The sequence below is a fragment of the Lontra canadensis genome, unplaced genomic scaffold, assembly GCF_010015895.1.
Source record: "Lontra canadensis isolate GAN:19392208 unplaced genomic scaffold, GSC_riverotter_1.0 scaffold6, whole genome shotgun sequence".
Taxonomy (NCBI): Eukaryota; Metazoa; Chordata; class Mammalia; order Carnivora; family Mustelidae; genus Lontra; species Lontra canadensis.
Window position 1 is genome coordinate 28,726,120 of NW_022631000.1, and position 26,186 is coordinate 28,752,305.

The 26,186-nt window shown below is 35.5% G+C and overlaps 1 protein-coding gene across 5 annotated transcripts in view; it reads left to right on the forward strand.

Moving 5' to 3' along the window:
* Positions 1–26,186, forward strand: part of RNF13 (ring finger protein 13) — a 157,063-nt gene that overhangs the window by 35,729 nt on the left and 95,148 nt on the right. The window contains exon 2 of one of the 5 annotated variants that reach the window (XM_032852469.1): positions 22,708–22,742. The exons of the other annotated variants lie outside the window; for them this stretch is intronic. Within the exon in view, the coding sequence (XP_032708360.1) occupies positions 22,722–22,742 (21 nt within the window). The 5' untranslated portion in view covers positions 22,708–22,721. The remainder of the gene's footprint in view (positions 1–22,707; positions 22,743–26,186) is intronic. 5 annotated transcript variants of the gene reach the window in all.

Below are 26,186 nucleotides of genomic sequence, written 5' to 3' on the forward strand. Positions count from 1 at the left end.
GTGAAGGAAAATGCAAATATTGCAAGGAAATATGGTTGTTTGGATGCCTTATTTGTGATGCCTCATTTGCTTTCTTGGTAGGGAAGATGCTTAGTAGCAGCTACTGTATTTTCCCCTCCCAAAACCCTTGATAGTTTTGTGATATGAAGATATCTTGGTAGGCTGAATGTACTTAGCTTCCTCACTCCTAGGAACTGTTAACTGTCGTAATACCACCTTCAGTTTGTAGACTAAAAAAAAATAGAGTAAATAGAGTAAATAAAAAATAATAGAGTTCCTTTTTCAAAGGATAGGAAATGGAACCATCAAAATAAGAGGTAACACCACACCTTTTTATACATAAAATAGGAATTCTAAAATCAAGTCATTTTTCAAATGCACAAAGGTATAAAAAGAATGCCTCTTCAGTGAATTTTGAGCTTTTAAAATCTTTTTCTGTTAATTTCAAAGGTAATGATTACTCATTCATTTCTTTATCAGGGAATAGAGCATTTCATTAGATGTGGAAAATAATGAATTATTTCATTATGACAATTTATTACTTGGAGAAGAAGTGTGGAGACAGGGACAGAGAGTAAGGGGATGGAGGGCCTGAAGAAAAGCATGGAAAGTCTACACATAACCCTCCTATCTTATAGAGAATTCCCCAAATCCAACCTTGGTTCTTTTTCTTCCACAGTTGGGTAGTCTCTTCTATCCTCCTCGGACCACCCACATTGTCCTAGTTAGTTTCCAACCACATTATAAGTCAAAGAAGGCTAAGGTATCTATTCTTCTACTCAGCACACTCCCTGCACTTCCCTGTTTCATTACTGGGCATCTTTGTTGCTTGTTCACTGAGTAGTTTTCATTAGATTTTCTTGCTGGCTTTCTCAATTTGATATGGAAAAAGTAATTCTTAATTTTTCTTCCCATATAAAAATTTTTTTCTGATTATAAGCAATATATGCTCACCATAAAGTTTAAGATGATAAAGGACATGTATAAAGAAGAATATGAAAATCATACATAATTCTACAACGAAGAGATTATAGTGGTAGACTTGGGTATAACTATGAGTTTTTTATAGAACTATTTATGTTGTCATTTTATGTGTTTATGCTGTTTTGAAGCTTCTTAAAATTTGGCAAGATCTTGGCATATCCATTTTGGATATCTTTTTATGTAAATATATATGCATTCATGTCATCACCGTTTTTTAAATAATATTTGAATTATATAATAATGTAATCAGTTCTCTGTCTTTGGTTGTCATTGTGTTTAGGTTGCTTTCACTTATTAAAAATAATGAAATAGTTCAAACACAGAGTAAGGGAATAATAGAACATTCTATATACCTACTACCTGGATGTTCATATTTGCCATTTTTTTAAGGAAGAAATAAAACATTACCAGTACCTTTGAAATATTTTTTTCCTTCCAAATTCCATTCCCTTATCTTCCTCCTCATAGATAATCATTTTCCTGAAATTTAGATTTTTCTCATTTATGTTACAAAACATATTTTACCTTCTATATGAATCTATAAACATTGTACCTGCTTTTAAATTGTTTGTTCTGGTTTTTAAACTTGCTTTTTTTTTTCATGCAACATTGTATTCGAATTTTATCTGCATTGTTATATTGTCTGCATTCATTTTGACTGTTGCATAATACTTCATTTTATGAATATATCACAATTTTTTGAAATTTTATTAATATGTAAGATGTCAGTTTCTTGCTATTATAGCTTAAAATTCTCTCCTTGTGTATATTGTAATTAGATGTCCTTTCACACTCAACAGGTTAGTGAAAATAAAGAGTTAATAGCCAGCAGGGATATGAAAAATAGGTACTCTTATATACTGCTGGTAGATGAGTGTCTGACCACTCTGGAGAATTTGATAATAATACCTTTCTTTTCCGAGTAATAATTTGCCATAATGAGATAATTAATTTTTTCTGCATTCCATATATTTCTCTTTAATAAATGAATCTGTGATCGTCTTTGAAATTATCAGGAAAAACTAATTACAAGTATTAAAACCCTTATTACTTTGTATTCTATTTTTATGTTTACCTGAGTGATCTGATCCCTTTTTGCCATTTACCATTCTCTTTGAATACTTAATACTGAAATAATTTCTGTAGCTAGGATATAACCATTTTTATTAGTAATTTTAAGTTCTGAACCCCGTAATCAGATTGATAACCAGTTTGCATTCAACTTCAGTTAACCAGATTATGTCAACAGTGACTGAGTTATTATTACAAATTGCAAATGGCAAATGATGTGAATAGTGAATGATTGAAGGTCTGTTTCTTTTTCAAAAAACAAAAAACAAACAAAACCAGTATGTTTTTGGCTTCATTACCAAAGAATTCCTTTTAGTTAGGATTCACTTTTGTTTGCAAAACTGAAGAATTTCTCTGCTGCCTCCCAAGTTTTCACAGGTTTACTTTCTGTATTTGTTTCTGAACTCTTTTGCTATCCAAGATTTTGTTAGGAGGTTTGTAATTGCTTAACATGTTTAAAGCTCTTATGTTATCTGTCAAGTACTACAGAATATAAAATATGAATATATATTTCTTACTTGTGTTGATTTGTCATTTTACAAGGTGATCTTAGAGGGTAAGTATTTCCAATGTAAGCTCAATCACTTAGTTTCTCTAAGAGCAAAAGGCATCCTATCTTGTTGGATGTAGCAGATCCTACAAGTATACCATAGGTAGTCAGTTGAGCTTTTGATTTTTTACTTGTTGGTTCAGTGTTTAAAGTGACAGTGTTTGACTGGATTTTTTTTTCTTAAGCAAGACAATGGTGTGGTTATGATGGTCGTGTGGTGTGTAACATATTACTAAAAGGCATTGTCCACCAAGAAGGCACAGTCCTTTTGTTTTTTAAATTGTCAAGATATGATCTATGAAGTGAAGCATTATCCTGTGTGTGCTGAATGGGAAACACATAACAGTTGCCCTTTCTTCGTATAGCTTGATAGAAAGTCAAAACCCTGACAAACAACTACTTTTGTGTTGAAATTCAAGGCAATAATCTTTAAATTTTTAACAATTATGTTGTTTTCAGGAATTAGACTTGTTAATAGAAAAACCAAAGGATTGTCAACCAGATCTGTTACAATATCTCTTTAACTCTTTCAACATCAGTTTGAGTTAAAAGGGAATTACTGATCTCTTTTCCAAGCTTTATCCTGAACACCATGATTTACTGCCCCCCCCCACCTTTTTAATGATAAGATCATTAGTAGGCTATTATGTCTACAGATTAGTTTGAAATAGTAAACTTAGGAAGAAGGTATTTGTTAATTTACATATAAATATGAAATTCTATTTGCAATCAAGTTAATCTGATTTTGATTATATAAAGAAAGGTATAGTAAATATTTAACAAGTTAAATTATATTTACATGGGACAGCCAGTATTCTAAAACCAAGAGGTGATCAGATGGGCTTTCGGAATATATTTCCATGTTACACAATGTGATCTAGGAAACAAAAGAGAAAAAGACAAATCCAGAAGAATCTCCATAGGATAAAACCATGTTTTCTTGTCTGCAAAAATAATACTAGTTACGGCGGACTGGAGCCTGTATGAAGAGGCTATCCCCTTCAAGAGCATTCCTGAAACATATGTTTCTAGATGACTCGTATGAGGTAATACATATATATTCAACAGGTAATACTTTTTTGGGTAAGAATTTAACAACATTAATAGTAAGAACAGGAATATTTAAGATACAACCTGAAGTTATACTAAAAATCATCTAGTTCATTGACCAGCCTCATGTCCTCATTTTTTTTTTTAAGTTCACTGTATTTTTTTTTTTAAGATTTTATTTACTTATTTGACAGAGAGAGAGAGAGAGATCATAAGTAGGCAGAGAGGCAGGCAGAGAGAGGGGGGAAGAAGGCTCCCTGCCTAGCAGAGAGCCTGATGTGGGGCTCAATCCCAGGATCCTGAGATCATGACCTGAGCTGAAGGCAGAGGCTCAACCCACTGAGCCACCCAGGTGCCCCTTGAGTTTACTGTATTTTTAAGTAATCTCTACACCCATTGAGGGGCTCAAACTCATGACCCTGAAATCAAAGGTCGCCTTTGACTAAGGCCATCCAGCACCCCATGTTTTGTTAATAACAACTTTATTGAGATATAATTCACACACCATGCAGTTCACTCATTTAAGGTTATGTTTCAGTGGCTTTTAGTATATTTAGAGTTATGCACTTATCATCACAGTCAATTTTAGAACCTCCAAAAGAAACCCCATACCCATTAGCAGTCATTTTCCATTTCTCCCCAACCCCTCCAGTTCCAACTCTAGGCAATTATTCATTTATAAATCGGATCATATAATATGTAGCCTTTTGTTTCTGTCTTCTTTCACTTAGCACTTCTTCAAGGTTCATCTATTTTACAACATATATCAGTACTTTGTTCCTTTTTATGGCAGCTAATCTGTTATATGGGTATACCAGATTTTGTTTATCTCTGTATCAGTTGATGGACATTTGGGCAATTTTTACTTTTTGGATATTATGGATAATTCTGCTATGAACATCAGTGTACATGTTTCTCTGTGTTTTCATTTCTCTCTTTTAAGGATCCACCCATTTATTTTTAGAGAGAGCAAGCACATGTGGGGAGAGGGGCAGAGGTAGAGGGAGAGAAGCAGATACCCTGCTAAATGTGGAGCCTGTTGTGGGGCTTGATCCCATGACCCTGAGACCATGACCCGAGCCAAAATCAAGAGTTGGACGGTGAACCAACTGAGCTGCCCAAGTGCCCCCCCTTTTTTTCTTGACTATATACTTAAGGGTAGAATTGTTGGGTTGTCTGGTAACTCTTTAACCTTATAAGGAACCCCCAGATTGCTCCAAAGTGGGTGCACCATTTTCAAATCCCACCAGCAGTGTGTGGAGTTTCCAAGTTCTCCATTTCTTTATCAAAACTTGATCTTAATCTTTTTTTTTCTTTTTGATAGACATTCTTGTGGGTGTGAAGTGCTATTTCATCGTGGTTTTGATTTGAATTTCCCTAATCATTAGTGATGTTGAGCATCTTTTCATGTGCTTATTGGCCAGTCATATATTTTCTTTGAAGAAATGTCTTTCAAATCTGTTATCTATCTACTTGTCTATCTATCTCTTTATTATTTTAGGTGGCTAACATATGGTGCATATTGGTTTTGGAGTAGAATTCAGTGATTCGTCACATATAACACTCAGTGTTCATCATAACAAGTAGCCTCCTTAATACCCTTCACCCATCTAGCACATATCTCACCTACCTCCTCCCATTAACTCTGTTTATTCTCTATTGGTAAGAGTCTCTTATGGCTTATTTCCCTCTGTCCTTTTCTTTTTTTCCCCCTTCCCATATGTTCATCTGTTTTCTTTCTTAAATTTTACATATGAGAGAGATCATATAGTATTTGTTTTTCTCTGACTGACTTATTTCACTTAGTGTAATACTCTCTAGCTCCATCCACGTCATTGCAAATGGCAAGATCTCATTCTTTTTTTTATGGCTGAGTAATATTCCATTGTAGTTTTATACCACATCTTCTTTATCCAGTCATCAGTTGGTGTACATTTGGTTTCTCTCCATGGTTTGGCTCTTGTTGCTATAAAGATCGGGTAGCATGTATCCCTTGGAATCTGTATTTTTGTATCCTTTGGGGTAAATACATACTAGCACAATTGCTGGATCATAGAGTAGTTCTAAATGAACATTTTGAGGATACTGTTCTCCAGAGTGGCTGCACCGGTTCCCATTCCCATCAACAGTGTAAGAGGGTTCCCTTTCTCTGCATCCTCACCAACATCTCTTATTTCCTGACCTGTTAATTTTAGCCATCCTGACAGTTATGAGGTAGCCTCTCATTGTAGTTTCGATTTGTGTTTCCCTGATGATGAGTGATGTTGAGCATCTTTTCATGTGTTTTGTTGGCTTTCTGGATTTTTTTTTTTTTTTTTTGAAAGCGTCTAATCATGTCTTCTGCCCATTTCTTTTATTTTTTAAAATTTATTTATTTGACACAGAGAGATCACAAGTAGGCAGAGAGGCAGGCGGGGCGGGGGTGGGGGGAAGCAAGCTCCCCGCTGAGCAGGGAGCCCGATGTGGGCCTTGATCCCAGGACCCTGAGATCATGACCTGAGCCAAAGGCAGAGGCCTAACCCACTGAGCCACCCAGGCACCCATATCTTCTGCCCATTTTTTAACTGGGCTATTTGTTTTTGGGTTTTAAGTTTGGTAAGTTCTATATAGATTTTGGATACTGCCCCTTTATCAGATATTTTGTTTACAAATATCTTCTCCCATTCCTTAGGCTGTCTTCTAGTTTTGTTGATTTTCTTTGCCGTGAAGAAGCTTTTTATCTTGATGAAATCCCAGTAGTTCATTTTTGCTTTTATTTCCCATGCTTCAGGAGATGTATCTAGTAAGAAGTTGCTATGACTGATGTCAAAGGGAATACTGCCTGTGTTCTTCACTAGGAATTTGATGGTTTTCTGCCTCACATTCGGATCTTTGATCTGTTTGGATTCATTTTTTTTGTGTGTGTGTATGGTTTACGAAAGTGGTCCAGTTTCATTCTTTTGCATGTTGCTGTCCAGTTTTCCCAACACCATTTGTTGAAGAGACTGTCTTTTTTTTTCATTGGATAATCTTCCTGATTTGTCAAAGATTGGTTGACCATATAATTGTGGGTCATTTGTGGGTTCTTTATTCTGTTCCATTGATCTATGTGCTTGTTTTTGTGCCAGTACCATACTGTCTTTATCACTACAGCTTTGTAATATAGCTTGTATTCTGGAATTGTGATGCTTCCAGTTTTGTTTTTCTTTTTCAGAATTGCTTTGACTATTTGGGGTCTTTTGTGGTTCTGTACAAATTTTAGGATTGTTTGTTCTAGTTCTGTGAAAAATGCTAGTGGTATTTTGATGGGGATTGCATAAAATGTGTGGATTGCTTTGGGTAGTATAGGCATTTTAATAATATTTGTTCTTCTAGTCCATGAGCATGGAATGCTTTTCCATTTCTTTGTGTCCTCTTTAATTTCTTTCATAAATGTTCTACAGTTTACAGAGTGTAGATCTTTCACTTCTTTCATTATATTTAGTCCTAGGTATCTTACTATTTTTGATACAGTCACAAATGGGATCAATTCCTTGATTTATTTTTCTGCAGCTTCATTATTGTTGTATAGAAATGCAACAGATTTCTGCACATTGATTTTATATTCTGTGGCTGCTGAATTCATGTGTGAGTTTTAGCAATTTTTGGGGGGAGTCTTTTGGGTTTTCTACATAGAGTATCATGTTGTCTGCAAAATAATGAAAGTTTGACTTCTTCCTTGCCAATTTGGATGTCTTTTATTTCTTTTTGTTGTCTGATTGCTGAGGCTAAGACTACCAATACTATGTTAAATAGTAATGTTAAGAGGACATCCTTGTGGATTTTCTGCTTAGATGATCTGTCCATTGCTATAAGTGGAGTGTTAAAGTCCTCTACTATTATGGTATTATCATCAATGAGTTTCCTTATGTTTGTTATTAATTGATTTATATATCTTGGTGCTATCACTTTCAGGGATAGATACTTAAAATTGTTAGATCTTCTTTTTAAAAATTTTTTATTTTTCTAAAAAAGATTTTATTTATTAGCAGGCATGCATGAGCAGTGGGGAGGGGCAGAAGGAAACTCCTGGCTGAGCAGGGAGCCCAATGTGGGGCTTCATCCCAGGACCCTGAGATCATGGCCTGATCCAAAGGCAGATGCCTAACCAACTGAGCCACCCAGGTGCCCAATTGTTAGATCTTTTTGATGGATAGATCCCTTAATTATGATATAATGCCCTTCTTTATCTCTTGTTACAATCTTTGTTTTAAAATCTTGCTTGTCTATTACAAGTATGGCTACTCTGGCTTTCTTTTGACATCATTTATCATCCCCTCACTTTCAGTATGCGGCACCTTCTGTGTTTAGGTCTAAAATGAATCTCTTGTAGGCAGCACAGCATATAGATGGATCTTGTTTTTTTATCCATTCTGATACCCTTTGTCTTTTGATGGGAGCATTTAGTCCATTTATATTCAGAGTGGTTATTGAGAGAGATGGGTTTAGGGCCATTGTGTACCTAGAGTTAGTGTTTCTGGTGATTTTTCTCTGGTCCTTTCTAGTCCTTGTTGCTTTTAGTCTTTTTTTTCTCCCCTTGAAGAATTCCCCTTAAACTGTCTTGCAGGGCTGGTTTAGTGGTCATAAACTCCTTTAGTTTTTGTTTGTCCAGGAAACTCTTTATCTCTCCTTCTGTTCTGAATTACTGCCTTCCTGGATAAAGAATTTTTGGCTGAGGAAAAAAAAGCGGGGAGGCTCCTGGATGGCTCATTCACTTGGTTAAGCGACTGCCTTTGGCTCAGGTCATGATCCTGGAGTCCCAGGATCAAGTCCTGCATCAGGCTCCCTGCTCTTCAGGGAGTCTGCTTCTCCCTCTGATCCTCCCACTTCTCATGCTCTCTCTCTCAAAGAAAAAAAAAATCTTTAAAAAAAAGAATTCTTGGCTGCATGTTTCTCCCATTCAGCATGTTGAATATTTTTTTCCACTCCTTTCTGGCCTGCCAATTCTCTGTGGACAGATCTGCTGCAGACCTGATCTGTCTTCCCTTATAGGTTAAGGACCGTTTTTCCCTTGCTGCTTTCAGGATTCTTTCCTTCCTGGTTATTTTGTGAATTTGACTATGATATGCCTTTGCCATGGCTGGCTTTTGTTGAATTTACTGGAATTCTCTATGCTTCTTGGATTTTGATGTCTGTGACCTTCTCCAGATTAGGGAAGTTTTCAGCTATAATTTGTCCAAATAAATCTTCTGCCCCTTTATCTCTGTCTTTATTTTCAGAGACTCATATGATTTGTGTGTTATTACATTTTACTAAGTCACTGAGTTCTTAAAGTCGGCCTTCACAGTCCATTACTTTTCTTTTCCTCTTCTTTTTAGCTTCATTATTTTCTGTAGTTTTATCTTCTATATCACTGATTTGCTCCTCTCTTTCATCCATCCTCCTTTTTGTGGTCTCCATTTGTTTTTGCATCTTGGTATTTTTAATTTTGGCCTGACTAGATTTTAGTGCTTGTAGTAAGGGATTAGCTAGTGTCTTCTATGCTTTTTCGAGCCCAGCTAATATTCTTATAAACATTGTTTTAAATTCTGGTTCAGACATCTTACCTATATCTGTATTGATTAAATCCTGGCCATGAGTTCTACCTCATTTTCTTTCCTTTGGAGTGAATTTTTCAGTCTTGTTGTTTTGTCCAGAAAAGAAATGAAGAAAGAGAAAAAAGGACAACAAACAAAAACAAAGAAAAAAAAAAGAAAAACAAAAATATAAAACAAGATAACCAAAAACCTCCCTTAAATCCTGGATGTGTTTTGGTCTGCTTGTTAAAAGAATCTAGAGCACAAAATAAAAAATAAAATAAAATGAAAGTAGACAAAAATAAAAAATATATCTGAAAATTATATATATAAAAATTTTAAAAAGTTAATAAAGGAATTGGAAAATAGAAGAACAGTGAAACAATAATAAAAATAAAAAATAAAGAATAAAAGTAAAAAAGGAACTTGATCCTATTTCCCCTAGAGCTGAGCTTTGCAGCACTCAGTGATCAATAAACTTGGTGTGTACTAGTTGTTTGTGCTGGTCTTCTGGGGGGAGAGGTCTGCTACACTGATTGTCAGGCTGTCTTATTTCAGAGCAAAGCATCTCCAGTGCTCAGGTGGGCGGGGTTTGGTGTATGTGGCTTGGCCTCCACTAGGTGGGGCTGTTTTGCTCCCTGATGGCTTTTAGCTCTCATGCGCAGGATGAAAATGGCTGTGTCCAGCTCTCTAACCGGGGAGCTGAACATTTGCACCTACTCTTTAGTGAACCCTCACAGGAAAGCAGTCATTGTTTCTCCCACTTTCCGTCTGAACCCTGTATTTACCCTGCCCTAGTGGAGCCTTTTTAGCTCAGGTATGTGACTAAGTTTCAAAACTGCAAATATCAGGGATGCCAGAGGGGCAGACCTGCCTTGTTCCTCCAGGGCTGGGTCTTGTGCTTGTTGCCACTCTCAGGAAGGTAGTTGCGTGACCAGCGGCGGTATGTGGTTTATGGCAAAAAGCCCTCACCAGGATCTGCTGCTCTCTGCCCGCTTCCTGGCTCCGATTCCTGGAACAGTGCGGCAACTTGGTGCCCCTTCCTGCAACCTAGGAGATCCTCAGACCACTCTGTCACTCCTTGATTCTGCCCCTCTTTGTCACCTGAGCACCTTTACTCCAGGCATGTCCCCCACGGTAACAAACTTAAAAGTTCAGATTTTTGCACTCTGCCCTTCCTAATACTCTGTGATAGCTTTAGTAAGCAGGCTCCCTCCTTGTTGCGGCATCTATAGCTGTCTTCTCCAAGCAAACTTCCACCTCTGCTACCTTCCAAAAGGTGGAGTTGCTTTTCTGCTTGAGGAGTTGGAGTTTTTGTTCTCTCAGAACTCCATTTGACTTTTTGGGCGTTCAGAATAATTGGTAACTATCTGTGTTCCAGGGATGAGACAAGCTCAGGGTCCTCTTACTCCTCTGCCATCTTAACTCTGCCTTTGGTCATTTTAAAATTAGAGTCTATGAATTTTTATTATTGAGTTATAAGATTTCTTTATGTGTTTGGATAAAAGCCCCTTGTCAGATATATGATTTGTAAATACTTTTTCCCATTCTTGGCCTTTTCTTTTCATTTTTTGGATGATGCTCTGTGAAGTACAAAAGGTTTTAATTTTAATTAAGTCCAGTTAATCTATAGTTTCTCCTTTTGTTTTTGCTTTCTGTATCATATATAAGAAATCAATGCCTAATCCACAGTCATGAAAATTTATGTGTTCTAGGATTATTTTGATTTACTTCTTAGATTTAGGTCTTTATTTTGAGTTAATTTTTCTATTTAATATGAGGTAGAGGTTCAGTAAAATTCTTTTGCCTATGGATAATCCAGTTTTCTCACCACCAGTTGCTGAAAAGCTATTCTTTCTTCACTACATTGTCATGGCACCGTTGTTTAAAAAAAAAAAAAAGTCAACCATAAATATGAAATTTTATTTCTAGAATTTATATTCTGCTCCATTGATTCATCTGTACGCCAGCACCATACTGTTTGGATTACTGTAGCTGTATAGTAACTTTTAAAAATGGAAGTATATGTCCTCCAATTTTGTTTTTCTCTTCTAGATTATTTTGGCTGTTTTGGATACCTTGGATTTTCATTTAAACTTTAGGATCACCTTGTCGATTTCTGCAAAAAAAAAAAAACTAAACAAAAAATCCAGCTAGGGTTTTTATATAGATTGCATCAAAATTGTAAATTAATTTAGGGAGTATTACCCTCTTAACACTATTAAATCTTCTTATCTATGAAAATAGACTGTCTTTCCATTTATTTAGGTGTTCTTTAATTTCTTTTAACACAGTGTGGTAGCCTTTACTGTACAAGTCTTACACTTTTATGAAACTTATTCCTGCTGTTGATACTATTGTATCAAAAGATTGTATTGTTTTCCCGGTTTGCTTGTCAGATAGCTCATTGGAAGTGTTATAGAAATAGTTGATTTTTGTACATAAATTTTATATCATGCAATTTTGCTGAACTTTTTTATTCTAATTCTTTTTAGTGGGTTCCTTAGGGTTTTCTATATACAATTGACCTTTGAACAATGTGCGTTTAGAGGCATTGACCCCCACATGGTCAAAAAACTATAACTTTTGACTCTCTAAAAACTTAATTACTAATACTGTTGACCAGAAAAACCTCAGTGATATAAACAGTTTATCAACACATATTTTGTATGTTATATGCATTACTTTCATATACATATATATACATACATATACATGTACATAAATACACATATACACATATACATATACATACATACACATATATATACATACATATACACAAAAATATATACAGTAAACATTTAAAACAATACACAGTAAAGTAAGATAGGGAGTAGAAAATGTTATTAGGAAAATTTATAAGGAAGGGAAAATACGTTTATAGTACCATATTGTATCAAAAGAAAAATTCATGTGTAAGTGGGCCTGTGCAGTTCAAGCCCGTGTTGTTCAAGGGTCAGCTGTATAAACTCATGTCCTCTGCAGATCAAATAGAGACGGTTTTACGTCTTCCTTTCCAATTTGAATGTTTTTTATCTTTCCTCTCTTTTCCTTCCTTCCTTCTTCTTCTTCTTCTTTTTTTTTTTTTTTTTTTTTTGGCTTAATCGCCTGGCTAGCACTGCCAGGACATTTTTTTTTTTTTAATTGAAGAATTTTTTTTTATTTTGAAATTTGAAATGTTTCTTTGACATGAAGCAATGAATGTCTAAAATAGTTAGGAAAAGGCAAATACTTTTATCAGAAATTCTTAAATAATCCCATTTAGGATATTTCTGAATAGAATTGTCAAGAGCAGACATTTTTTTCTTTTTTTTAGATCTATTTATTTAGAGAGTATATGTGAGAGTGGGGGAGGATCAGAGGGAGAGGGAGAGAGTGAGTGTGAGCCTTGATCTCATGAACCATGAGATTATGACCTGAGCCAAAACTAAGTCGGTCACTTAACGGATTGTACTACCCAGATATCCCCAGCCTTTTTTTTTTTTTTTTTAATTATTCATGAGAGAGAGACAGACAGACAGACAGAGAGTGTGTGTGTGTAAGCAGGGGGAAGGGCAGAGGGAGAAGGAGATAGTCTTCATGATGAGCACAGAGCCAGATGTGGAACTTGATCCCAGGACCCTGAGATTATGATCTGAAATGGAATCAAGAGCTGGTTGCTTAACTGCCTGAGCCACCCGAGTGCCCCAAGAGCAGGATTTGCCTTAGGATTAGTTTGCTCTTCTTTTTCAAGTGTCTTAAAGTGAAAAGGTTATTGATTTGACATTTTTCTTCTTTTTAATATAGGCATTTATAGGCATAAATTTCTGTTAAGCATTGTTTTAACTGTATCCCCTTAGTTATGATGTTTTTTCTGTTTTCATTTTCAAAATAATTTTGTGATTTCTTTTGTGAATTATTTGATTCATTGCTTATTTAAGAATGTGTTGTTTATTCTGTGTTTTTTTCTGAGTTTCTTCAAATTTTGATTTCCAATTTTACTTCAGTGTGGTCATAGAATGTACTTTGGATGATTCAGTACTTAAAAGTTATTGAGCATTGTTTTATGGTCTCACATATGATCCATGTTGGAAAATGTTCCATGTGCAATTGAGTAGAATGTATACTTTGTTGTTGGACGATATGTTCAATAGATGTCTTTTAGCTTTAGTGGTCTTACAGTGTTGTTCAGGTCTTCTATTTCCTGATTGATCTGACAAGTTCTGTGTATTGAGAGTAAGATATTGAAGTCTCCAGTATAATTGCTGAATTACCTGTTTCCCTTTTCAATTTTGTTAGTTTTTTTTTTTTTTACTATGTGTAATGCGGGACTCTGTTGTTGGGTGCCTGTATGTTTATAGTAGTTATATGGTGTATTGACCTTTATATCATTACAAAATGTTCTTGTTTATTTCTCATAATGTATTTTTACTTTAAAACTTATTTTGTTTGTATTAGTATAGTCATTCCAGCTTTCATATGGTAGCTGTTTATATATCTTTTTCATCTTTTACATTTAAACCCTTTATAATTTGTGTTTCCTGTATACGGCACACAGTTGGAGCTTCAGTTTTAAAATCCATTTTGACAATAATTTTGAATAAATGATTTAATTCATTCACATGAATGTTATTCTTGATGTTGGATTTACACTTGCCATTTTATTTTCTGTTTTCTGTGTTTCATGTCTATTTTTTTCTTTTATTGCTTTCCTTTGCAGTAAGTTAATATTTTCTAGTGTAATCATTTTAATTCATTATTGATTTTTTCCCCACTATATTATTTTGAATTATTCTTTTCGTGGTTGCTAGGGCTTACCATATACATCTTTAATGATTAGAATCTACTTCAGATGAATACTAGGTCAGTTTCAGTAAGATATAGAAACATGATTACAATATAGCTCTATTTTTTTCTTTTATATTACTTGTATGTATATTATATGTTATAAGCTCAACAATACATTGTTTTAACTATTACTTCATATAATTTTATATTTACTAATGAGCCTGAGAAAAAAAGGAGAATAAGTATATATTTGTAATGTTTTATGTTAGCACTCTTACTTACTATTTCTGGTTCTCTGTTCTTGTGGATTTGAGTTGCCAGTTAGTGCCATCTACTTACTTTAATATGGCTCTCCAGTGCATGCTAATTGGAAATTCAACTTTCAGGCAGCAGCTAGGAAATCAGGATATTATATATGCAGTTTAGTTCCTTTCCTGTCAAGGTGGGTGTTTTTGGTTACTTAATCTCGTGAGCTAGAGAGAGTAGTCACTGGATATGCTTGTGTTTCCAAGTTAGAGTCGTCATTGTTTTGTATGTTCCAGGATACTCATGAGATACCAAGCCCTGTGGTATCCCAGATCCCAGAGTTAGGTGATTTGGAAGTTAGTCACTGGGGTGACAGTTGGAGTGCTAGTTGTGTGGACAAGCTCCTTTCAGGGAGAAGGTGGAGGCTGGTTTTACTGTTCAAGTGAACTGACAGTGGACAGCAGAGGATGTGCCCACCAGATCTTTCAGGCTTCTGGGAGGATCTTAGTTCCCACATGGAGGCTGATTACAAGGCAGAACCTCAAGCATCAGCTAGAAAAGTATGCAGTCACAGCTCTTCTAGAGAAAGACAGGGATGGGTATTTTTGCTTGCATCCTCTTTGCTAAGCACTGGGGGGAAATAGTGGATAGTGATTGCTTCCATACCTGTTAAAAACTGCTTTTTTGTTGAATATGGTCCTATAGGACTTGTGAATGCTAAGCCTTATGTGGCAGCCATAAAAATTGGGATGTTAGATGTGTGGACACACTTCTTCTAGAGAGAAGCTAGAGACTTGGTATAATTGTTGGAGTGAGCCAAAATGAAAAGTTGGACCCTCTTGTACAGTATACAGTCAGTCCTTTTCCAAGGAATGACTGGGAGATGGGTGTTTGCTTGCTCCCTTTGTACTGAGTCCTAGATGATAGCCAGGCTGGGTGCATCTGGTCTTGTTACGGTGTGTGAGACTCATGGACACATGCCCTGCTGGCTTTCAGAGATAGGCAGTTTGGGGGCTGGTCCCTTGGGTAGCAACCTTAAAAATTGGAGTGTTAGGAATGGGAGTATGGTTCAATGTAATATAATTGTATTGTGTGTGTGTGTGTGTGTGTGTGTGTGTGTACACGTAGTTTATTATGTCTATATATACACAGTTGTGTATATATATACACACACAACTGTGTATATATATACATACATATGCACGCATATATATGCAAATATATGTAATTGTATATATATAAAAAAACAAAAAATATACATTAACAGAATGTAGGGAGGAAAAAATCTCACAATCATCTCAATTCATGTAGAAAACACATTTGACAAAATCCAACACCCTTTCATGATAAAAACACCCAACAAACTAAAAAAAAGTAAACTTCCAAACGTTGCTGAAATTAAAAGACACAAACATCCTAAGGATGTCAATCCTATCATGGATTGATAGACAATATAGTTAAGATATCAGCAATCTATAAATTTGATACAATCCCTATCAAAATCGCAATGATGGTTTTTGCAGAAATAGAAAAATCCATCCTATTATCTATATGGAATCTCAAGGGACCTCTAATAGTCAAAATAATATTGAAAAAGAGCAAAGTCAAAGCTCTCATACTTCCTGATTTTAAAACTTACTACAAAGCAGGGAGCCTGGGAGGCTCAGTTGGTCAAAGAATCCGACTCTTCATTTCAGTTCAGATCATGATCTCAGGGATGTGATACTGAGCCTTGCACGTTGGGCTCCACACACTGCTTAAGATTCAATCTCTCTCTCCCTCTCCCTCTGCTCTCCCTACCCCCTGCATGCTTGCTCTCTCTTTCAAAAATAAAACAGTACAAAACTACAGTAACCAAAATAGTATGATGCTGACATAAACACGGACACAAAGACCAATAAAATAGCATAGCTCAGAAATAAACACATACAAGTCAAATGATTTTGACAAGGGTACCAAGACCATTCAAAGAAAGGATAATTCTTTTGACTGATGTATTGGGAAAACTGGATATCCACATGCAAAAGAATAAAATTGGTCCCTTAATGCCATATAAAAAATTAACTCAAAGACCTTACATTTGAGTCAAAGACTTGAATGTAATAGCTAATATATCAAACTCTTATATGAGAACATAAGGGAAATGTTTTATAACATTGGATTTGGCAATGTTTTCTTGGGCATTAAAAGCATAGGCAACAAAAGAAAAAATAGATGATTGGACTTTATCAAAATTAAAACCTTTTTGCATTAAAGGGCAAAAGACCCTAAAGACAGCCCATGGAATGAGGGAAAATATTTTTCAATCATATATCTGATATCCAGAATATATAAGGAACTCCTAGAACTCAATAAAAATAAGTTAACCTGATTTAAAAATGCATACAGGACTTGGACAAACATTTCTCCAAAGAAGATAAACAATGGCCAACAAGCTCATGAAAAGATACTGAGCATCACTAATACTTATAGGGAAATGTAAATCAAAACTGTATTGTGTTATGTTAAGATGACTATAATCAAAAGGAAAATAATAAATGTGGCCAAGGATGTGAAGAAATTGGAACTCTTGTGCATAGCTCGTGGGAACTTAAAGTGGAAGAACCACTGTGGAAAACAGTATGACAATTCATCAAAAAATTAAATATAGAATTACCATATGGTTTAGCAATCCTACTTCTGGGTGAATACTCAGAAGAAATGAAAGCAAGAACTTGAACAGATATTTGTACACTCGTGTTCATAATAGCATTATTCACAAAAGCCAGAAAGTAGAAACAACCGAAGTATCCATCAATAGATGAGTGGTAAACAAAATGTATATGCACAAGGGACGCCTGGGTGGCTCAGTTGGTTGGATGACTGCCTTCAGCTCAGGTCATGATCCTGGAGTTCCCGGATCGAGTCCCACATCGGGCTCCCAGCTCCAAGGGGTGTCTGCTTCTCCCTCTGACCTTCTCCTTGCTCATGCTCTCTCTCACTGTCTCTCTCTCAAGTAAATAAATAAAATCTTAAAAAAAAAAGTATATGCACAAGAATATCATCCACCTTAAAAAGAAAAGAAATTCTAAAAGATTTCATTTATTTATTTGACAGAGAGAGATCACAAGTAGGCAGAGCAGCAGGCAGAGAGAGATGGAAGCAGGCTCCCTGCTGAGCAGAGAGCCTGATGCCGGCCTCCATCCCAGGACCCTGAGATCATGACCTGAGCTGAAAGTAGATTTTAACCTACTGAGCCACCCAGGTGTGCCCCTCCCACACTCTGTTTCAAATAAAGTCAATTTCTTTAGGAAGAGCTTTGGAGGTCTTTTTTCTCACCAACTCTTTTACTGGGCCAACTTTCTGAGCCACTGATCTGGAATTGGCTCCATTCAAAATTCATCAGCCTCACTGGCTTTCTTTCTAATCTAAGAAATGACTGTGTATTTGCTGTTTCCTGCGTTTGTTTCTTTATTACTAATATCTATGTATCTCCTGAATGATTGCCTAGCACAAGTCACATTTTCATTTTTCGGTGATCTCCTGCTAAGCTCTGTGCTGGTTGGGGATAGTTGTCTCTGATCTCTTTGCCTCTCTCAGCATGGATCCTTTGTCCTGAAGGTGAGCTAAGTGAAGGTGACCAGGGCCTCAGTGTTCTTGGTTTTGTATACTTTGCCACATTCAACAGGAATTTAGCCTTTGCAGTTTGGTGCTGGAGAGGATGACAAATGGTGACCTTCCCTTCCTGCTGAGATACCATATTCCTTAACTGGGAGCTCAGGGGAGAAGGAGCCCTGTGGTCTTTGCCCTGGCACTGCAGAGTGGAGCTTCCATCTTACTGACCTAATGGCGTTGGGGAAGTGGGTTGTGGCTCAGATGCCACAAACTTTTTTCTTACTTTAGCTCTCCTTTAGCATAAATTTCTCATCAACCTAATAACTACCATTCTTGGTTTAACCGAGCAGTTGTTTTAAAGGAACAGTTTCTCCTAGACTTTGGAAATAATCTCTTTGATAATAAGGATATTCTTATATATCCTTTGTTTTTATAGAGATACTATTTAAATATTAAGAGGACTTCTATTTTAAGACTTATTTATATGATTTATAGTTGGTAGTTACTCAGTTTTTATATTAAATATTGGGGGTATATGTGTATTCAAAATGATGGCAATTTTGTGGGAGTATTTTCTCAGTCCTGTCTGAGCAATTTTACCAATATGAATAGATATAAGAGATATATTCAGAATTTACAGATTGAAAAGTTGATAAATATAAAACCAGGAAGGAAAATGTTATAGTAGAGGTCCTCACAAGCAACAAGTACTTTATCATACTCATTTCTGTTGTAGTATAGTGTTTGGCATAGAATGTAAATTTCCTGAAGGCAGAATCTTTCTCTCTGGCCATACCTGAATTATAGTAGGGATTCAACAAATTTGTTCAGTGAACCAATTTATCAATAAAATAAAGAATCAAAATGGCAATTAATGTTTTAGGTTGACCTGTTGGGAAAAAATTGTGAAATAAGAAATAACCAAAATGACCATAAATATATTGAGAAGTTTGCAATCTCAAGGGTTCATTAGTGTTCTTCAGTGAACATGAAAAACCATATTTAAGAATCTGGTAGCCTGATGTTTTCTGTTTCTAGGGTGATTTATGCCATCTGTTTTCTGCTTGCTCTCAGAAGCTCTGTGGAAAAGAACTTGAGGGTGAAAATTCCAACTTTAGGATTTATTTTGCTCTCTGACATGTAGGAAGTATATTGGAGATATACCAATGTCTTGGGGTCACCTTCACACCTTGATGACTAGCTTGTCTTATATGTCTCATTGAGGAGTATTTATCATGATCAGTACCTCTTACACATCAGAGATGCAAAACTGTCAACAGTTATTTGGCATCAGGGGGAGCCTAACTTGAACCACAACAGCTCATGATTATTTCTTACTTTTTATTCAGTATTGTTTTGGCCTAACCACTATTCCCTAAAATTTCCTTTCCCAAAGTGAACATATTTTACTTGCAGTTTTTGGCATAATAATACTGTAGATGCTAAGAGAATTTGCTCTGTAATGGAATCTGAAAATGAATCCTTGTATAAAGCAAGGGATCTTTTTTTCTTTAAAGATTTACTTATCTTTAAAGATTTATTTATTTATTTATTTATTTTAGAAAGGGTGCATGAGTGGGGGGATGGGCAGGAGACAAGAGATTCCCCACTCAGCAGGGACCCCAACGTGGGGCTTGATCCCAGGATTCCTGGGATGATGACCTGAGCTGAAATCAAGAGTCAGATGCTCAGCTGGCTGAGCCACCCAGGTTCTCCACCAAGGAATCTCTTCTTAAGTAAGTTTATTAGAATATGTATTGAAAGAAGGTAAAAATTTTACTGACTGATTTTACATATAAAAATATATATAGGTATATTTTATATATAACACACACACATAGAAATACCTTTGGTTTGATGCTATCAATTTCCTTCTTGACACCTTATAATTCACTTTAAGTTGTGAGCTTTTTTCTTTCCAAGTGTATTTGTTTAGCACAAATATCATCATAATAATAGAAATAGTAAAAATAGAACTACCCTGTGATCCAGTAATTGCACTACTGGCTGTTTGCCCCCCAAATACAAAAACACTAATTCAAAGGGATATATGCACCCCTATGTTTATTGTAGCATTATTTACAATAGCTAAATTATGGAAGCAGCCCAAGTGTCTGCACTAGATGACTGGATAAAGAAGATGTGGTGTATATATACAATGGAATAAAAAAGCCAGGAAAAAGAATGAAATTTGCCATTTGCAACAAGGATGGAGCTAGAAAGTATAGCGCTAAGCAAAATAAATTAGAGAAAGACAAATACCATATGATTTCACTCAAATGTGGAATTTAAGAAACAAAACAGAGGAGGAGCACCTAGGTGGCTCAGTTGATTGAACATCTGACTCTTGATTTTGGCTCAGGTCCTGAATCTTAGGGTCATGGGACTGAGACTGGAGTTGGGCTCTGTGTTCGGCGTGGACTCTGCTGGACATTAACTCCCTCTCCCTCTGCTCCTCCCTCTGCACTCTCTCTCTCAGATAAATAAAATCTTAAAAAAAAAAAACAACAACAAAATAAGCATGCAAAGATAAAGAAGAAAAAGAGACAAACCAAAAAACAGACTCTAAACTATAGAGAACAAACAGATGGTTACCAGCAGGGAAGTGGGGGTGGGTGAAATAGGTGATGGGGTTTAAAGAGTACACTCAGCATGATGAGCACTGAGTAATGTATAGAATTATTGAATCACTATATTGTATGCCTGAAACTAATATAACACTGTATGTTAATTATACTGGAATTAAAGTGAAAAGTTAATTAAAGGAACAAAATAGTATTAAAGAATAATCTTTAGTTTCACTGATCTCACTGAAATCATCTTTTTGTGTTTACATTAAATTTGAAAGACAATGTGTTTTTAAGAAAGGAAACATTTGAGTCAGTGTGACTCACAGCACCATTAGTTAGCAGCTGAATCTTGGCTGTGTTGTCTTCTTTGAAGCTTAATTAAATATTCTCTAACACAGGATGATAATGCCTGTGATTTGTGATTCTCAGTTGTGAGCATAAAGCTGTCTGTGTGTTCTAGGACTTCAACTTAGTTATGATAGTTAATTTCAACAGCCGCAAATGAGTTGAAAAACCAGCTGTCTATAAACCGCATATCAGAACTTCTACATAATACAATGAAAGATGGGATAATAGGATAGTAGGTATAAGAAGGAGAAGAAAAAAGGTAACCTAGACTGCTAATAATTTTAATAATAAGTGCATCTGAACTTTTACCTTAAAAGTGATGATTATATTAGCACAATGCCGAAATTATTAGAGTGCTAGGCTGACAATACGGAAATCTGAAACTTAGTGCTGGTTTAATCCCTGTGAATACTGTGCTAAAATGGGAAGAACATAGGCTTTGGGGTCAGCATTACAAGGCTTCAAATTATGGTTCTATCACTGGGCAAGTTATTCAACTTAAGGCTGTCCACTTGTCTATAGTAATACATATCCAAAGCATTAGGGTAAAGAAAATAGCTGTTATTTATTACTTCTTTCTCTTATTTTGGGTTTTGTTTGCTTTGCCCCACTTTTCCTAGTTTCTTTAGATGAAAATTGAGGCCATTGATTTGAGACCTTTTCCTCTTTTCTAATATAAATATTTAGTGCTATTAATTTCCCTCTAAGTGCTATGTTAGTTGTGTCTCACAAATTTTGGTAAGTTGTGTTTTTATTTTCATTCATTTCAAATGTTTAGAGCTCATTTGGCCCATTTCTGAGGCAGTAGTTTTCTGAGGACTCTATTTGGTGCTCTGTATTAGGAGATTTCCCACTCTGGCTGATAAGGGTACAATAATTCCCAGACCTGTGTAGGCTCCAGGGATTGTTCTGTTTACTCCTTTCTTTCTTAGTTTCGGGTAGCTCCTTCCCACAAAATGCAGATTACTACTCAGCCAACAACTTAAGTGGATACCTCTGCATGTATCTAGCGCTCTTTCTTTGTAGCTCCCTTTTCCCCAGTATGGTGCCACAGAAAACCTTAGCTGCCTTGGCTTCCCCATGCTCTGAACTCTGTTTCCTCACCTTATTGAGACCACCAGACTCTGGGTTCTCCTGCCCCGTTCTGAGGCCTGGAATTTCTCCAGGCACCGAGCTGAGGTATTTGCAGGGGTCATTGCATTTATTTATTTCTGCTTAGCAGTTGCTGTCTTGTGCTGTTATCCATTCTTTGAAAGCTGATATTTCATACTCTGTTTAATTTTCTAGTTATTTAAACCAAGAGGATAAAACTACTCCCTGTTACTCTGTCATGGCTAGGAAGTAGTTCATCTTAGCATCTTAGTAGGTAATTGATATAGGCTAATTATAAAATCTTTTTAAAACAAATTGCTCAAAAATTATTACTTGAGTAAATTCTCAAGGTGGGTGATTTTAGAACTGTGTATTAACATTGTATAAATTTTTATGCTTTTTCTTTTTTTGTTTTTAATCTCAGTGCAATTAATAAATATAATAGTCTGGGACCTTATTTAAAGGTTTTATATTCATAGACTATTGATATGAGCCTAATTTTGTTTTTAATACTTTCTGAACTTTTTCAGAAATAATGTTTTAAAAATTATATAGTTGGTCTAAATAGTATTTGCTGACTTAGCACTTTTAAGTATTTAATGTTTTCAGTTATTTATGGGTTTATTGTATTTTTGTGACATCCTTAAATCAGATATTAAGATCTAAAATCTAACTGAATGATAAAATATATAACCAAAAAAGTTACTCGGGAGAATTCTAAGAGTATACATAAGGGAAGATACAACTTTTGAGATGAAAGATAATCAATTATTGATTTAAAAAATGCCACAAATGTAATATCTAGATTTGTGTGTTTTTTAAACAACCTTTTCTTATAATTTAGTTAAGGGTTTAACTTTTAATTAGTATATAACCCTCAAATTTCTGTCTTATTCAGTGCTTTCTTCAGTGATGTGCAGAAAGACATGGAAGGTATGACTCAAATTTGCAAATGGCATGAAGCTTGCAATGGTTAAAATACTAATGTTTTGCCCTTGAGTCCTAAAAAATAGGTACTTAGAAAAGGTGAAAAATAGCTTAGTAGCAGCATATGTCAAAAATTTGTTGAAACAACTGTAGTGTGTTTGCCAGAAACGTCAGTATATCCGAGTGTATCAGTAGGAGTATACTGTCAAGAGCGGGTTAAAGTGTGATAGTTCCCTTTGTTACCTTCTTGTTGTTGATGTGTTTGATTTATCAAAAAATTTTTTTGAAATAAACTTAGACATAGAAAAGCTGCAAAAAATAGTGCGGAGAGTTTCCATATATTCTTTACTCAGTTTCTTTTAATGTTAACCTTTTTATATAACCCTGGTGCCTTTATCAAATCTGAGAAATTAAAATTTATATAATATATTAAATAAAGTACAGACTTCTTTCAGATTTCACAGGTTTTTCCACTAATAACCTTGGTATTCCAGGATCTGGCTATCTGTTGTTCTATTGGTCAGATCATTTATAGTAGTATGTTTGGGTTTTAGCCCCAAATTAAAATATTGTAAAGCTTAAGAACCGAGTCAAATGCCACTTTTTCTGTTTCTGCCTCCTATAGTTTGAATGATTTGCTCCATTCTATGCAGTTGAACTGCATGTTGTTTATACTTTGTTTTCTCTTATTGGATCTGTTAGTCCATAGCCAAATAATTAATATTGGAAAGAACTCAGTCTTATTCATCCTCTTACAAAGAGCCCTTATAAAATGAGACCAGTATATTCAGAGCATAGTGTTAAAAGAACTTAAAATAACATGAGTAGCGGTTAAAGGATATTTTACTGTATAAGAAGAGCATAATTTCCAACTATTTGTGAAAAAGGAATTAAATGTGTCCTGTATGTGAAAATTATGGGTAAATTTTGGCAGAATGATCTGATAAAAAGTTAGGGAAAAGAACAGTGGATATTTTTAAAATCATAGAAGGTTGTTGATATAAATAAATCCATCTGTCTCAGATTAGGAAAATGTTAGCTAATAAAGTCTGATCAGTGTAACTCTTTGGTCTGTGCTGGAATGTAAAAATTACGACAGTTTCCTTTGACATCTTTGTTTGAAATATTTATATCAGATATTGGAATCAGCCTTAATTGCCTTTTAGACTAACATTTTGGCTTGTTCGTTTTTATAAATGTTCATTCTTCTTTTTGTTGCCCATTTTGGTTTTCACCTAGTTGGGTTTTATTTTGTTTTGTCATCTTAATGGAAGTAGTATAACATCGTGGTTCAGAACATAGTTTCTGGAGTCAGACTTCCTGGGATTGCATGCCTGCTGTGTATGTAACCTTGGGCAAGTTACCCAACCTTTTTGAGACTTCATATCCTCATCTTCAAAATAAGGATAATAACAGTAGTTACTTCCTTGGGTTATTCCATGGATTAACTGAATTAGAACATTGAAAGAGCATAGTGCCTGACACACAGTTTTGAATGCCATGGCTCAACAAATGTTAACTGCTTGCTGTTACTGCAGTTAATTAGTTAATTTACAACTTTAGATACTAACACTATAACTCACCTCTTTCTCTTGTTCTGCTTTTAACTTTTATACTCCTACAAAGGGAAAGATGTAGTGCTGCCTTTCACCATTTTTGTTGACATTATAATTGCATATACTTTTCTTAATTTTACTATTTTTTTAAAGATTTTTTTATTTACTCGACAGAGAGCATGTGCGCAGGCGTGCGCAAGCAGGGGGAGCAACAGAAGGAGAGGGAGAAGCTGACTCCCTGCTGAGCAGGGAGCCAGATGGAGGCTTGATCTCAGGGCCCTGAGATCATGACCTGAGCCGAAGGCAGCTGCTTAACTGACTGAGCCATCCAGGCACACCTTAATTTTACTATTTATATAGTTTAACATTAAGTGCAAACTGAAGGGAAGGAAGGTCAAGGTGCTTTTCAGCCTGAAACAATCTTTGAAACAAAACCACTTTATCGAATTATCTACCTATTATGCACTTATTAACCAGTATAATTTATCAACAAAATTAATTTTTCTATAATGTTTATCCTGGAATATTGTAGTTCTAAATACCTTCTGAACCATTAAAGCAAAATTATATTCAGCATGATTTTTATGTTTAGGTTTTTTTGAATATTCCAGTTGAAAAGTGGTAATCCAAACTACTTTGGAAAGCTTGGCAGTATTTACTAAAGCTTGATACCTCCATGATCCAGCTTGATATCCTATAGTTCTATTTTTATGTACATACTTAACAGATGTGTATGTGTTAATGTCTATGGAATGTTTATAACACCCCTATTTGTAATAGCTCCTAACTAGGAATTACCTTCATGCTCATCAGCAGTAGAATAAATTTTGGCATAGTCACACAATGTAATACTATATAGAAATGGCAGTAAAATATCCTCCAAGTATAGCTGCTCAACAGTAGGGCTGAATCTCACAAATACAGCATTGAGAGAGAGAAGTCTAAAAGACCACTGACTATACTATATGGTTTTGTTTGTGTCCATTGTGAAATTAGGCAAAATGAAGCTGTTAGAAGTCTATGTAGTGACATTAGGAATGGGGTTTGAACAGTAGTGACTGATGGGGAGGATGAAGGGAACTTCCGAAGCACTGTTAATGTTCTATTTCCTAATACAGGTGTGTTTAGTATGTAAAAATTCATCAGGCTGGAAAATTATATTTTGTGTACCTCGCTTTAAAAAAAAAGAATTAATTAATTAATTAATTAATTTGACAGAGACGGATAACAAGTAGGCAGAGAGGCAGGCAGAGAGAGAGAGAGAGAGAGAGGAGGAAGCAGTCTCCCTGCCGAGCAGAGAGCCCAATGTGGGACTTGATCCCAGAACCCTGAGATCATGACCTGAGCCGAAGGTAGAGGCTTAACACTGAGCCACCCAGGCGCCCTGTACTTTGCTTTATGTGTAGTCACAAAAGCTTTCAGAAGAAATTGACCTATTTATATATTGTAGACCTATTGGATTATACATTTGATGATACTGAGGTACCAGTCTGTCTACACTATTTTTGTCCAGCATTCTTATTAAACATCAGGGAATTATAGCAACAAAGAGAAAGTATAAATGGGCATCTACTTTAAGTATCCTCAGCCTTGGTAGTTTTCTTGGGCTTCCTACATGTTGGCATAAAGTGCTCCTGTGAGAAGGTAGAGATGAGGAGAATCTTTGATTAAAGAGCAAGCATCTTTCAATAAGAAGAGACTGACTCTGAGAGGTGACAGTAAGCACAGGGACCTGGCTTCAGGTAGCACCTTCTCGGCCATTCTTATTCAAGGGATAGGGAGTTGTGTCAAATTAACTGACAAAGCCCATCACACTACCCTGTAGACTTTGTGGATGATACAAAATTTCACTTAGTTTGCTTTTAGTTTTAAGTGACTCACATCTTGAGGATGG